At 34.1% G+C, this 13,832-nt stretch overlaps 1 protein-coding gene and 1 long non-coding RNA gene across 2 annotated transcripts in view; both read right to left on the bottom strand.

Annotated features, from left to right (window-relative positions):
* eif2ak4 (eukaryotic translation initiation factor 2 alpha kinase 4) overlaps positions 1 to 13,832 on the bottom strand; it is a 34,180-nt gene that overhangs the window by 19,426 nt on the left and 922 nt on the right. The window contains exons 3-21 of the mRNA XM_051867768.1: positions 11,015 to 11,117; positions 10,753 to 10,926; positions 10,587 to 10,667; positions 8,248 to 8,384; positions 8,065 to 8,165; positions 7,825 to 7,982; positions 6,299 to 6,834; positions 4,505 to 4,620; positions 4,265 to 4,419; positions 3,683 to 4,113; positions 3,529 to 3,601; positions 3,368 to 3,457; positions 3,174 to 3,296; positions 1,576 to 1,680; positions 1,311 to 1,374; positions 943 to 1,022; positions 761 to 862; positions 361 to 411; positions 43 to 279 (exon numbers count right to left, since the gene is read on the bottom strand). Of these exons, the coding sequence (XP_051723728.1) occupies positions 43 to 279; positions 361 to 411; positions 761 to 862; positions 943 to 1,022; positions 1,311 to 1,374; positions 1,576 to 1,680; positions 3,174 to 3,296; positions 3,368 to 3,457; positions 3,529 to 3,601; positions 3,683 to 4,113; positions 4,265 to 4,419; positions 4,505 to 4,620; positions 6,299 to 6,834; positions 7,825 to 7,982; positions 8,065 to 8,165; positions 8,248 to 8,384; positions 10,587 to 10,667; positions 10,753 to 10,926; positions 11,015 to 11,117 (2,917 nt within the window). The remainder of the gene's footprint in view (positions 1 to 42; positions 280 to 360; positions 412 to 760; positions 863 to 942; positions 1,023 to 1,310; positions 1,375 to 1,575; positions 1,681 to 3,173; positions 3,297 to 3,367; positions 3,458 to 3,528; positions 3,602 to 3,682; positions 4,114 to 4,264; positions 4,420 to 4,504; positions 4,621 to 6,298; positions 6,835 to 7,824; positions 7,983 to 8,064; positions 8,166 to 8,247; positions 8,385 to 10,586; positions 10,668 to 10,752; positions 10,927 to 11,014; positions 11,118 to 13,832) is intronic.
* On the bottom strand, positions 8,391 to 9,596 carry LOC127498445 (uncharacterized). The gene is made up of 3 exons (XR_007925887.1): positions 9,100 to 9,596; positions 8,929 to 8,985; positions 8,391 to 8,890 (listed from the first exon to the last, which is right to left on the bottom strand). It is a non-coding gene; the product is annotated as an uncharacterized LOC127498445 (long non-coding RNA).

The raw sequence follows: 13,832 nt of genomic DNA, 5'->3' as shown, positions 1-13,832 counted from the left end.
TTTGAAGTTTTAGATTCTGCTCAGTGTTTTCAGCTCTTCTACCTTGTGGATGTCGATGTCGTAGGTGAAGTCCATGACGGGCGAGATGTTCTGTGAGAAGAGCTGGTTGACCATGGTGCGGTAGGCTTTCCCGCTGATGTTAGCCATGGTGTGCTGCAGCACCTCGTGGAGCTCCGACTCCTCCATCTGCGGCGGAGGAAGAAGATCGCTCTTCAGCAGCTCCACCGCCGTCGGGCGCAGCGCCGGATCGTGATTCAACAGCCAGCTGATCACCTTCATCTGCAGGAACAGGAACACTGGGTAATAACGTGAGGGCTGATGTGAAAGAGCACAAACACAGATGTGTCACATGATGTTCACCTGCATTCCACTCTCATTCTCATTAAAGTCTTCAGGGAAATTAATCGGCTCCTGCAGGACAAACAGAACGGAACGAGTGATGATGAGACATTTGAACATGTTTTTTAATGTTTCTGCTGCATTTATTTGATCAAAAATACACAAAAAATTGTGAAATATTATTATAATTTAAAATATGTGAATATATAGTAAAGTGTAATTTATATCCTGTGATGAAAGCTGAATTTTCAGTGTCACATGATCCTTCAGAAATCATTCTAATATGCTGAAAAATTCAGCTTTGATCACAGGAATAAATGACATTTCACAATATATTCACATAGAAAACAGCTGTTTTTAATTGTAATAATATTTCACTAATTTTACTGCATTTTACATCAAATAAACTGACGAGACTCACTTTCCTGAGTTGACTGAGCACAAATATGCGTTCTGACGCGGTGGTCATGGGTCGGTAGGACATCTCGAACAAGATGATGCCCAGACTGAACAGATCCACTTTCTACAGAGACACAAACACATCAATGGACGACGTCTGAACATTACACATGAATGGAGTAAAAGACGCAGGACCTTTAATACCTGGTTGTACGTGGCTTTAGTGTTTCCCTGAACCTCTGGACCGACGTAAAGAGCCGTGCCGACCATACCGGTCATGTTATCTGGGAAATACAAACTACAATATGAGTACAGCTATACAAAAGTTGTACATAAAAATAATGAAAATGAAAATATACTGAATATTACAGGGCTTCATTTATTAGAATACAAAAACTACACTAATATTTCTGCTTTAAACTGTATATATGTATGCGCATATATATAATGACTCCAATTTAATGGTTAAATTAGATGTTAGTAATCTAAAAGCACGTCTAATTAACTGAAATCATTTCATAAAGACGATATGAACAGAAGGGAAGGAAACACATGTGATCAGGCTTTATTACCTGTTGGATCTGGTTTGGGAACAAACCCTGAGTTGCTTTCCTCCACCTCCAGTTTACCCGCAGCCTGAAACACACATGACGCGTCACATTGACCTGATGTAAGTTACGTGTGCCCATCAGAAAACAATACGCTCTCATGAATAAACCTGAGACGCTGAAGATGGACAGCACTGTCTGAACATGCACTTGTTCAGCGCTAACAGAAACGATCAAAACCGCTGTTTATGATCTGATCGTCTCTACACGTGACAAACACATGCAGTACCACATTCGCTGGGTGATCCGTTGCCAGGCCGAAGTCTCCGATCTTCACATGATCCTGAGAGTCCAGGAAGATGTTGACAGGCTTCAGGTCTCTGTGGATCATTCCCTGTGAAACAGACATTATGTTACTGTCAGAACCACACAATCCTGAAAATGGAATTTTTGTATTAATAAATCAAAAGTGGGGCTGTACACTTCATGAACTCGTGATATGAACTAGTGTTTGTGAATATTAAACTGCAAAAAGATTATTTAAATATTCATTTGATTACATTTCAAAAGATGAAATAATTTGTTAATGTTTATCCCTTTATTTGATTATCACTATTTTTGAAAATAAATCTGTATTAAATCATAAATTCAGAAAAATTTAATTATTCTGAAAAAACATTTTTATAGAGCCCTATTATTGTAAAAAAAAAAAAGATAAATTATTAAGTTGTTTAAGTTTTATAAATTCAATTAATTAGACATGCTTTTTGATTATTAAAATTTAATTAAACCATTAAAATGTAATCCAGAAAAATTAAAACTGAAAACACAGAATATTTCATACAGCCCTAAAAAATTTTTTTGTTAAACTTTAATAAATTGTTAAATTGTATAAGTTTAATGATTTCAATTAATTAGGCATTTTTTTATTACTAACATTTAATTTAACCATTAAATCAGAGTCCAGAAAAATTAAAATGGAAGAAAACGGAACCCAGAAAAATTAAAACAGAATTTGAAAAAAACAAAAAACATTTCATAGGGTCCGAAAAATTCTACCATTATTTAACTATTAAATCAGAGTCCAGAATCCAAAAAAACAGATTCCAAAAAAATTAAAATGGAAAAAATGAAATTTGGAAAAAAAAAAAAAATTGTATAAGTTTAATTATTTCAATTAATTAGGCATATTTGATTACTAACATTTAATTTAACCATTAAATCAGGAAAAAAATGGAATCCAGAAAAAATAAAATGGAATTTGGGAAAAAATAAAGTGTATTTTATAGGGCATGAAACATTTATTTTTTGTTAAACTTGAAATAAATTGTTGTTAAATTGTATAAATTACTTGAATTCGATTAATTAGATGTGCTTTTTGATTACAAACATTTAATTTAACCATTTAATCAAAAATAAAAAAATGGGAAAAAAACAGAATCCAGAAAAATTAAAACGGGGAAAAAAATAAAACGGATTCCATAGGATCCTAAAAATCTATTTTTAAATAAATTGTATAAGTTTAATGATTTCAATTAATTAGACATTTTATATTTTTATTGCTAACATTTAATTTAACCATTTAATCAGAGTCCAGAAAAATTAAAATGGAAGAAAATGGAATCCAGAAAAATTCAAATGGAATTTGGGAAAAAATAAAGCGTATTTTATAGGGTCTGAAAAATGAATTTTTTGTTAAACTTTAAATAAATTGTTGTTAAAATGTTAAAAAGTTTTGTGATTTCAATTAATTAAACATGATTTTGATTACTAACATTTAATTTAACCATTGAATCGAAGTCCTAATTAGGAAAAAATAAATAAATAAAACACGTCACATGTCCCATCAGCAGAAGTCTGATTCCCGTCAGAACCGCTCATGTTCACCTGTTCATGGATGTAGGACAGACCGTCCAGGATCTCCCGGAAGAGCCTCCAGAGGCGACTGACGTCCTGATACAAGCCCTGATCGATCGTGTCTCTTAAAGTGCTTTTCTCACAGTATTCCATCTGAAGAGACACAAGAGCACAATTAAACACAGTTCAACTGCTGCGAAGTCACATGTGGAGGCGTCACACACCTGTATGTACAGGTAATGCGCTATCAGGAGCGGCTTCTCCGAGTCTGAGCTGTCTATGGGATCCGCTGCCTTCCTACTGCTGGGCTCCTCCTGCGGGGAAACACATGACGTACTTGACAGAAACACACAAGACAATATAATCCCATGTTCATGTGACTGACCTGTAGGAAGCTGTCCCTGCTGACATCAGCGTTGTCGAAGATGATGTCGCTCTCCGAGTCGCTGTCAGGAGGGCTGCGTGTCGAGAACCAGAGGACCAGGTCAGAAATGCAAACATTCGCTATCAGTGCAAAACACATGATGATTGAATCTCACAGGAAGGACAGGCAGAACACATCCTCCTCTTCATCGTCGTCCTCCTCGTCGTCCGCGGAGTCGGCGGCGCTGCACTTGGCGCTGGTGGATCTCTCCAGCGAGGTGCTCCACTCCACTGAGCTGGCGAGGGCGGGCGGCGGCGCGTCCTCCTCGATGTTGTCCATCAGACCCAGTTCGTTGCGGCGTGACGGAGCCGCGGGCCGCGAGTATCTCTCTGGGCTGCTCAACGCCTCGGAGCTGTCGCTGGTCAACGCTCCGGTCGAAGGCGTCTCGTGACGCTCGATCCAGGCGTTGTAGTAACGCACAATGTTCTCGTGGTTGAGGCGCGACAGCAGCGTGACCTCACCTTTGATCCGCCGGAACTGCTTACTGGCCGGATTCACCTGGATCCGCTTGACCGCGTAATAACAACCATCCAGCTTATTCTGGACCTGGAGGTGAAAAGAGAAGAATGAGCAGAAGCATTTATAAACCAAAAATGTATAATATGCAGAAAAACTAAATATTTTTCCCTAATGACATCACACACTCCACGGTACAGAAATATCATCTGCATCAATACCAAAACACACCATCCCTGACCTTAATAACAGCCCCGAACGCCCCCTTCCCCAGCAGCTGCAGCTCTGAGAACTCGTTGTAGTAGCGCGAGAACTGCTTCTGCACCTCCGTACTGAAGGGGGCGCTGAGGAGGTGACTGCGCGGGACAACCGTGGAGGCAAAATCAACGCCCGTGTCTGAGGAATACAAACATTCTTATTATAATAAATGCTGATTTATTTGACAGGACAAACACTATGAAAGGTGTGAACTGTGGGTCACCCTCTGGACTGGACTCCGGACACACCGCCACAGTCTTGGGAGACGGAGGACGCAGGAACGGATGATCCAGGAGCTGGTGAGTGTGCCAGCGGTCAGCGTCATTAAGACACACACACCTGCAGAAATAAACAAACGAATTATCTGTAAGCTTTTACTGCACTATATCATAAACACAGTCATTTGTGTCTTAATAAATAAACACATGCGGTGTGTGTTTCAGAGTGAACGTGTGTTCATGTACACGTGTGCAGCTCGTGATCCGCCGGTGTTTTCAGCGTCTCGATTCACAGTAAACGCTCAACATGAACTCCATCTGCGTCTGCTCTGAGTTTGAGTCGCTTTAATGTGCATTTGAGAACGAGACATGAGCCAATCATCTTCACAGAGAAGCTCTTATCAACTGAAGACAAGCTTTAATGGCTCCCTCCACTGTTCTTTCAAAATAAAAGTTTGATGGTTTAATTTTTGAACATTAAGAAATTAATAAAACTATAAATATTGTTGTAATTTTACAGTTGTAATGTAAAATAATGATAATTATTATTTATTATTAATTATTTTTCTTAAATACTCAGTTTTTTACAGTGAAATATTAGAAGAGTAATATTTCTTTTTATTTATTTATTATTATTATTATTATTATTATATATCATCTATCTATATTAATATATAATCACACATTTCTGGCCCTACAAACAAGCACAGCAAACCTGGATATATTTTTTAATCACAATTTTTAACAGGAAAAAAAAATATTGTGCAGGCCTACAATAATGTAAAATTAAAATGAATAAATAATTTAAAAATTAAAATAAAAACACTCAAAATAAAATGTTTATTTGTATTTTAAACACTTAAAATATTTTATTAGTTTATTATTATTATTATTATTATATATCCATATTGATATATAATCACACATTTCTGGCCCTACAAACAAGCACAGAAAACTTGGATTTTTTTTTAAATCGCCATTTTTAAAAGAAAAAATGTGCAATTAGATTTTTTTTTCACAAATTGTGCAGCCCTACTAAACATTAAATCAGAAAAATGTAAAAAATAAAATGAATAAATTTAAAAAATAAAATAAAATCACCCAAATAAAATGATTATTTATATTATAAACACTTAAAATATTTATCTGAAAACCATGAAAATGTGAATGTGTTGTTAAATTATTGAAATATTATCTTCAAGGGGAGTTAATATTTAATTATTATTATTATTATTATTATTATTAAATACTCACTTTTTTAATTTACAAGACTAATATTTCTTTGTTTCTATTTAGGTTTTATATTTAGGTTTTATTTATTAATTATTTTTATTTATTATTATTATTATTATTATTATTATTAAATACTCAGTTTTTAAATTTGCAAGATAAATATTTCTTTTTTTGTTTTTATTTAGATTTTTTATTTAGTTTTTATATTTATTTATTTATTATTATTATTATTATTATTATCATCATCATTATTGTTTTATAGCTATATGATATATAAATCACACATTTCTGGCTCTACAAAAACTTGGATTTTTTTAATCATAGTTTTGAAAAAAAATCGCAATTAGATTTTTTTCTCAAATCCGGCAGCTCTACTAAACATTAAATCAGAAAAATGCAAAACTAAAATAAATAATAATAAATTAATTACTTATTAAATAATGAAAAAATAATAATTTAAAGTAAAAAAAAAACAAAAAACGGTGAATTATTGAAATATTAACTTTGTTGTAGGTCAAAGATGATCGGCTGATGAAAACGATTGGGAATAAACCAATCACACGCACCTGTTGAGGAAGTCGTGCAGGTCTGCGGGCAGCGTCGCCGGCACCGTCACAGGATACTCCTTCACCTCCCGGCCCTGAGCGAGCGCCAGCAGCAGCAGCCCTAGACTCCAGACGTCTCCCTTCTTCCCGGAGCGGGTGGGCAGCGTGTCCTCGCTGAAGCGCACGTGACCCTGCTCGAAGATGTCCTCTTTACACACGTCAGCCAGGCGTTTGGCCAGACTGTAGTCGGCGAGCCTGACGTCGCCCTGAGCGTCCAGCAGCACGCAGGACGGGCCCAGCTGCTTGTGCACCACAGAGTTGCCGTGCAGATAGTCGAGCGCGGACACCAGCTGGACGGCGTGACGCCGCAGCTGATCCACGGGCACCGGCGCGCCGCCGGACAGACTCTGAGCCAGACTGGAGCCGGGGACGTGTTCGGCCAGCAGATCCACCACCAGACAGTCGTCGCGCTCGCTGCAGATCAGGGCCTGATAGTGCACCAGATTCGGGTGCTTCAGCTTCAACAGAGAGTTCAGCTCGCTCTCCACGCCCTGGATCTGACAGAAACACCACCGGACGTGTTATTACTGACCTTAAACACCGTCTCATCTAAAGGATTCCATTAATATACATGAAATTACACAGATAAATTGTGCCAACGTATGAATATTATATCAGACCCTTGACTGGTAGTGTTCAATCATTCGTTCATTCATTCAAAATAAAAGTCCAATGGATTAATGTTTAAAAAACAAGAAATTAAAGCAGCCATAAATATTATATATATATATTGTAATTTTGAAAACTTTATTGTTACGTAATAAAAAAAAATCTTAAATACACATTTTTTTATTTTACAGTTAAGCAATATTTCCTTTAGTTTATTTATTTATTTATTATTATTATTACTACTACTACTACGTTATAGCCGCATCGATATTTAAATTTAAATGCATGAAATTAGATTGATAAAATTGTGCTAACATATGAATTTCTTTATAAAACTAAAATATTAGATAGATAGTGATTCTCGACTGGTAGTGTTTGATTGTTCGTTCGTTCATTCATTTATTCAAAATAAAAGTCCAAAGGTTTACTGTTTGAAAATGAGGAAATTAAGGCAGTCATAAATATTATTGTAATTTTGTAAATTTTATTGTAATGTAAAATAATGATCATTAAAAAAATTAAAAATTATTTCTTAAATACACATTTTTTTAACAGTGAAGTAATATTTTTAATTGTTTTTTTATTTATTTATTACTATTATTTTATAGTCATATTGATATATAAATCATAATTTTAAATGCACGAAATCAGACAGATAAAAAGTGCCAACGTATGAATTTCTTTATAAAACTAACATATTATATCAGATATAATATAAACTATATTACTATAAAAATAAATGTGACTTGATTCATTCGTTCAAAATAAAAGTCCAATGATTTAATGTAATTAAGTCAGAATAGTACATCAAACTATTTAATGGCTAAATGAAAAGAACATGTGGTTTTCAATGACAACTAAATGTGTTGATTTTCTACCTGTTTTTTGCATTTCTCTATCTTCTCCTTCTCCTGGCTGGTGAAGAACTTCCCGATGGTCTTGTTCCAGCGAAGGATCCACTCGTACACGACGGAGAAATCTCCAGAGGTGGAGTTGAAGGCGTAATACACACTGCGGCCCAGTCGCTCGCTCTCACCTGACACAGAGAAACATCACACTTAACCTCCACCTCAATCCTGAACGGTGTCAAACGGCGATCGACAGCCCAGAATCCTCACCTATACACTTCCCTCTGTGAACGATGACCTCTCCGAGGAGACTGTTACTGAAGTGAAGCACTTCCTGCTGACGTGCACTGTCCTCATTGTATGTGTCTCGTCTAGGAAAGAAGAATAAAGTCACACACTTAACACCAAGTAACCGCAGACATGTTCCTGTGTGTGATTGTTCAGTGTTCAGACCGGTGTCTGCTGCTGGACGTGGTTCTCCGTCTGTTCGTGAGCGCTTTCTTCACTTCAGACGGATCCACAGGAGACCCCGAGGATGAAGCTTGTCTTTCTAAAGCCGGCTGGACAGAGACGACGCTCTCCAGACGCTCCTGAATCACACACATCACATGCTGTTATTAGACCTGTCAATCATTTAGACCTGTCAATCATCATTAGGCCTGTCAATCATCATTAGACCTGTCAGTCATCATTAGGCCTGTCAATCATTATTAGATCTGTCAATCAACATCAGGCCTGTAAATCATCATCAGACCTGTCAATCATCATTAGACCTGTCAATCATCATTAGGCCTGTCAATCATTATTAGACCTGTCAATCATCATTAGGCCTGTCAATCATTATTAGACCTGTCAATCATCATTAGGCCTGTCAATCATTATTAGACCTGTCAATCATCATTAGGCCTGTCAATCATTATTAGACCTGTCAATCAACATTAGGCCTGTAAATCATCATCAGACCTGTCAATCATCATTAGGCCTGTAAATCATCATTAGGCCTGTCAATCATCATTAGGCCTGTAAATCATCATTAGGCCTGTCAATCATTATTAGACCTGTCAATCATCATTAGGCCTGTCAATCATTATTAGACCTGTCAATCAACATTAGGCCTGTAAATCATCATCAGACCTGTCAATCATCATTAGGCCTGTAAATCATCATTAGGCCTGTCAATCATTATTAGACCTGTCAATCATCATTAGGCCTGTCAATCATCATTAGACCTGTCAATCAACATTAGGCCTGTAAATCATCATTAGGCCTGTCAATCATTATTAGACCTGTCAATCATTATTAGACCTGTCAATCATCATTAGGCCTGTAAATCATCATTAGGCCTGTAAATCATCATTAGGCCTGTCAATCATTATTAGGCCTGTCAATCATTATTAGACCTGTCAATCATCATTAGGCCTGTCAATCATTATTAGACCTGTCAATCAACATTAGGCCTGTAAATCATCATTAGGCCTGTCAATCATTATTAGACCCGTCAATCATCATTAGGCCTGTCAATCATTATTAGACCCGTCAATCATCATTAGGCCTGTCAATCATCATCAGGCCTGTCAATCATTATTAGACCTGTCAATCATTATTAGGCCTATTAATAATGATTAACTACTAATTATATACTTAACTATAATATAATACAAAATATAATAAAATAGGCCTATATGATTTACCTCAATGCTGTGAAAATAAAGTAATAATAATTAATAATTAATCAATTAATACTAATTAATTATAAATAAATATATATATATGATGTAATAAAATAGGCCCATATGATTTATTTCAATGCTGTGAAAATTAATTAATTACTAAATATTAATCAAATAAATTAATATAATATAATAATAATTAATTATTTAATTAATATAATATAATACTAATTTTTATACTTAATTATATATACATCCTCCTTAATTACATAAATTATATTAAAATGATTAGTTACATTTATATAATAAATTATTTAAATATAATAAAATAATGTAATATAACATTAATATTATAACATAACAACTAAACAAAATATAACACAATTTACTTCAATGCTGTGAAAATTAATTAATAATTATTAACTATTAATGATTAATTATACACTTATTTATAATATAATAATAAAAACTATAATAAAATAGGCCCATATGATTTACTTCAATGCTGTGAAAATGAATAAATAATTATTAATTAATAATTAATCAATTAATATAACATAATACTAATTATATATTTATATAATTCATTATATAATTATATTGAAATAATTACATTTTTAAATAATGAATTATTTAAATATAATAAAAATAATGTAATATAAATATTATAATATAACAACATATGAATAACATGAAATATATGATTTAATTCAATGCTGTGAAAATGAATAATTATTAAGTATTAATTATTAATTATACACTTAACATAATAATACTAATTAATAAAATATACTGTCATCATTTACTCACACTCAAGCCGTTTCGAACCTGTAAGTCTTCTAGATGTGGAACGACATGAGGGTGAGAAATTAATGACACAATTTTCTTTTTTGTGTGAACGAACCCTTTAATTGAATCTCATTATAATGAATGGCAAAATGTGATTGAAAGATAAACTGCACGATTATTGTGGTAATCTCAAATAATTGCAATTAGATCAGACGATTAATCAATAATCACGACAGGTCTAGCTGTTATACACTGATATTAAAAGACGACTGACGATGATGAGATTTTTCTCTGAAATCTGAAGGTGAACGAGAGAAGAGAGGAAGATCTCACCAGTTTGGCCATCTCCTTCTTCCTCTTCTCCTCTCGTCTCTCCTCCTCTCTCCTCTGAATCTCCGCGAGGATCTCGTTTTGCTGTGGAAGAGAAACACTGAGGTGAGGTTTACTGAAGCACACCGAGACAGAAATGAAGTTGAGTGTGCAGCAGGAAGTGATGTACGGTCTGCTCTTCCTGTCTGCGGCGCTGATCGATCTTCTGCTGCTCCTCCAGGGCCAGACGCTCCTGCTGCCGCCGCTGGTTCTTCAGCATCTCCTCGTGGAAGGAGCTGGAGGGAGGAACGTTGTGCTCCGTCAGAAAGCACTGAACACAGTCCGCCAGCTCAAAGATCATCACCTGAGAGAGCAGATTTCACATGATTAGATGCTTTTGTGACATCAGAAATGTGTCGCGTCCTTGATGAATAAGAGTGTTCATTCCTCACCTCTCCACATCGGTCTTTGGCCAGTTTGTTGAGCTCCGTGTGGAGTTTCTCTAGTTTGTCGTTGGACAGTCCTTTAGCGTTCTTCAGCTCCAGCTCTGGAGGCCTGATGTCACATGACACCACAAAACACAGAGATTTATCACGAGCGCTCTTCTTCACGAGCATTTGAGTGTGCGGTTAAAAACTAGCCTAGAGCGCCATCTGCTGTTAAAAACTCAGTTCAGAATCGATTTACGATGGATTTGAAAAATATCAGAAATGATCCACGAATCGCGATGCATCGATAGTATTGTCCCAGCCCTATATTTCATCTGTGTGAAAATGAAAAAGCGCAATAAATAAAAATAAAACGCTAAAAAAGATGCATTGTTTTATGTGTGCATTATTTGGCAGCATTTCATTTGTGTGAAAATGGAAAAAGTGTCAAAAAAACAAATAAACAAAAAAACACTTGCTAAAAGAAATGCATTATTTATTTGTGTATTAGGTACTATTTTAACTGTGTAAAAATAAAAAAGTGCAATAAATACATTTAAACATGTACTAAAAAAGATGCATTATTTGACTTGTGTATTATTCATGTGTATTTTGTAATATTGCATGAAAAAGTGCAATAACTAAAAAATAAATAAATAAATAAAATAAAAAATCTAAATAAAACACTAGAAAAAAGATGCAGTTTTATGTGTGCATTATTTGTGTGTACTTGCCGGTACCATTTCATCTGCGTGAAAATAAAAAAGTGCCAAAAAATAAATTAATAATAATAATAATAATAATAAAAAAACACTTACTAAAAGAAATGCATTATTTATTTGTGTATTATTCGTGTGTATTAGGTACTATTCTAACTGCATGAAAATGTGCAATAATTAAATACATCTAAAATAAATAAATATATAAATGAAACGCATACTAAAAAGATGCATTATTTTACTTGCGCATTATTCATTGGTACTATTTGTGTGGAAATCTGTGTGAAAATGAAAAAAGTGCAATAAATAAATAATCTAAAAATAAAAAAGATGCATTGTTTTATGTGTGCGTTACTCATTTGTGTTTGGTGGCGTTTCATTTGTGTGAAAATGAAAAACTACCAAAAAAAAAACACTAATAAAGATGAATTATTTTATTTGTGTGTACTTGGTACTATTTAATCTGCGTGAAAATAAAAAAGTGCCCAAAAATAAATAATTTTAAAATAAAATAAAAAATCCATGCATTATTTTATTTGTGTATTATTCATGCGCAGGGTCGGGAGTAACGGATGTAACGGCGTTACGTAATCAGGATACAAAAATCCAGCAACTGTAATTCCTTACAGTTACGACAAAAAACGTAGTAATCAGATTACAGTTACATTTTGAAAAAAGGAGGGATACTATCAGGATTACAATCATTTCATTTAAAACTAAATAAATCATTATTCTGCCATAATAACACATATTAAGCGCTGCTTGATTATACAGTATTTCCTGGTTCTGTTGGCAGTGATGACTGACGTGAGCCACCCGCTGGTGCATGCGCAAATAACACCATCTACAATCTCCTCAGACGCAGATCGAATCACTGCTGCTAGTGTTCAATTCATGGAAATTTCGCTGCTATTTTGTTTTCAAAGAAGAAAATGCAAACAACATGATTGTACAGTGCAAACTCTGCCTTCACTTTCTTTATCAAAGGACTAAAAATAATCTGTAATACCATACTGTAGCCACTAGATGTCTGAATAACCCTTTACATATATATATATATTCAGGGCTGTGTGTTCACAAGTTGTGGAAATGAGACATTAGTTTTAATGGGTTTTAAAAGTAACCAAAATGCTAAACATTAAAATTAAAGCAGAACAAACAAACAGAAATGTCTGACCCGAGCTTGTTCCGTTTGTTTATGATCTGATGTCGCTTTTATATTTTTAAGCTCTAAACAACAACAACGATAATAATATTGCAATAGATAATTTATCAGATTTGTAAAATATTTGTATTGTTGAGACCCATTCAAAAGTTTGGAACGTGTAACATTTAAAACTTGAAGAAATTGAGAAGAAATAATTAAAATTAAATAAAAAAAATGCAATTTATTTATAGTAAAATTGATTCCCCCCAAATTTCTCTCTTTCTTTCTTATATATATATATATATATATATATATATATATATATGTGACCTTGAAGTAATCCAAAAGTAATCAGATTACATTACTTTCATATTGTGGCAGTTGGATTACGTTACTAAATACTTTTGTTATGAAGTAATTTGTAACTGTAACGAAATACATTTTTAAAGTAATCCTCCCAAGCCTGTTCATGTGTATTTGGTACTATTTAAAAAAGTGCGCTAAATAAATATTCTTTTAAAAATCTAAATAAAAAAACTCACTAGAAAAAGCTGCATTGCTGTATTTGTTTACCTGCACGTCATCTGTTCAAGACAATTAACAACATTTATCCATGTAACGAATTTCTAGTTTAACAATGTGTCAAAAATATACTGAAACTCAGGAACATCTTTTTTTATAATTGTACGATTGTTAATTGAGCGGTTGAAGACCTGCCTTTGATTATCATATTGTTGAATTTGGTGTCTTTTGGAAAACAAAAACATTGAATTTTTGTGTAATAATGTGTTGATTGTAGCCAAATTTTACATAAAGTTTCTCCATGTTTTCAGGCATTTAAAAATGACGTTAAAATTGTATTTAAATCCTTAAAACAGCTAAAAATGAGGAGTGCTCTCTAAATTACTGTCAGTATATATGGATTAACCCCCTGAAGTGTAATTTAATCCGTTATAATTTGCTTTTCATGTTTTGT

Source organism: Ctenopharyngodon idella, chromosome 17 (assembly GCF_019924925.1).
Source record: "Ctenopharyngodon idella isolate HZGC_01 chromosome 17, HZGC01, whole genome shotgun sequence".
In the NCBI taxonomy this organism is placed as follows: Eukaryota; Metazoa; Chordata; class Actinopteri; order Cypriniformes; family Xenocyprididae; genus Ctenopharyngodon; species Ctenopharyngodon idella.
Note: the sequence above shows the minus strand (reverse complement) of the source record. Positions and strands in the feature narration are given on the sequence as shown.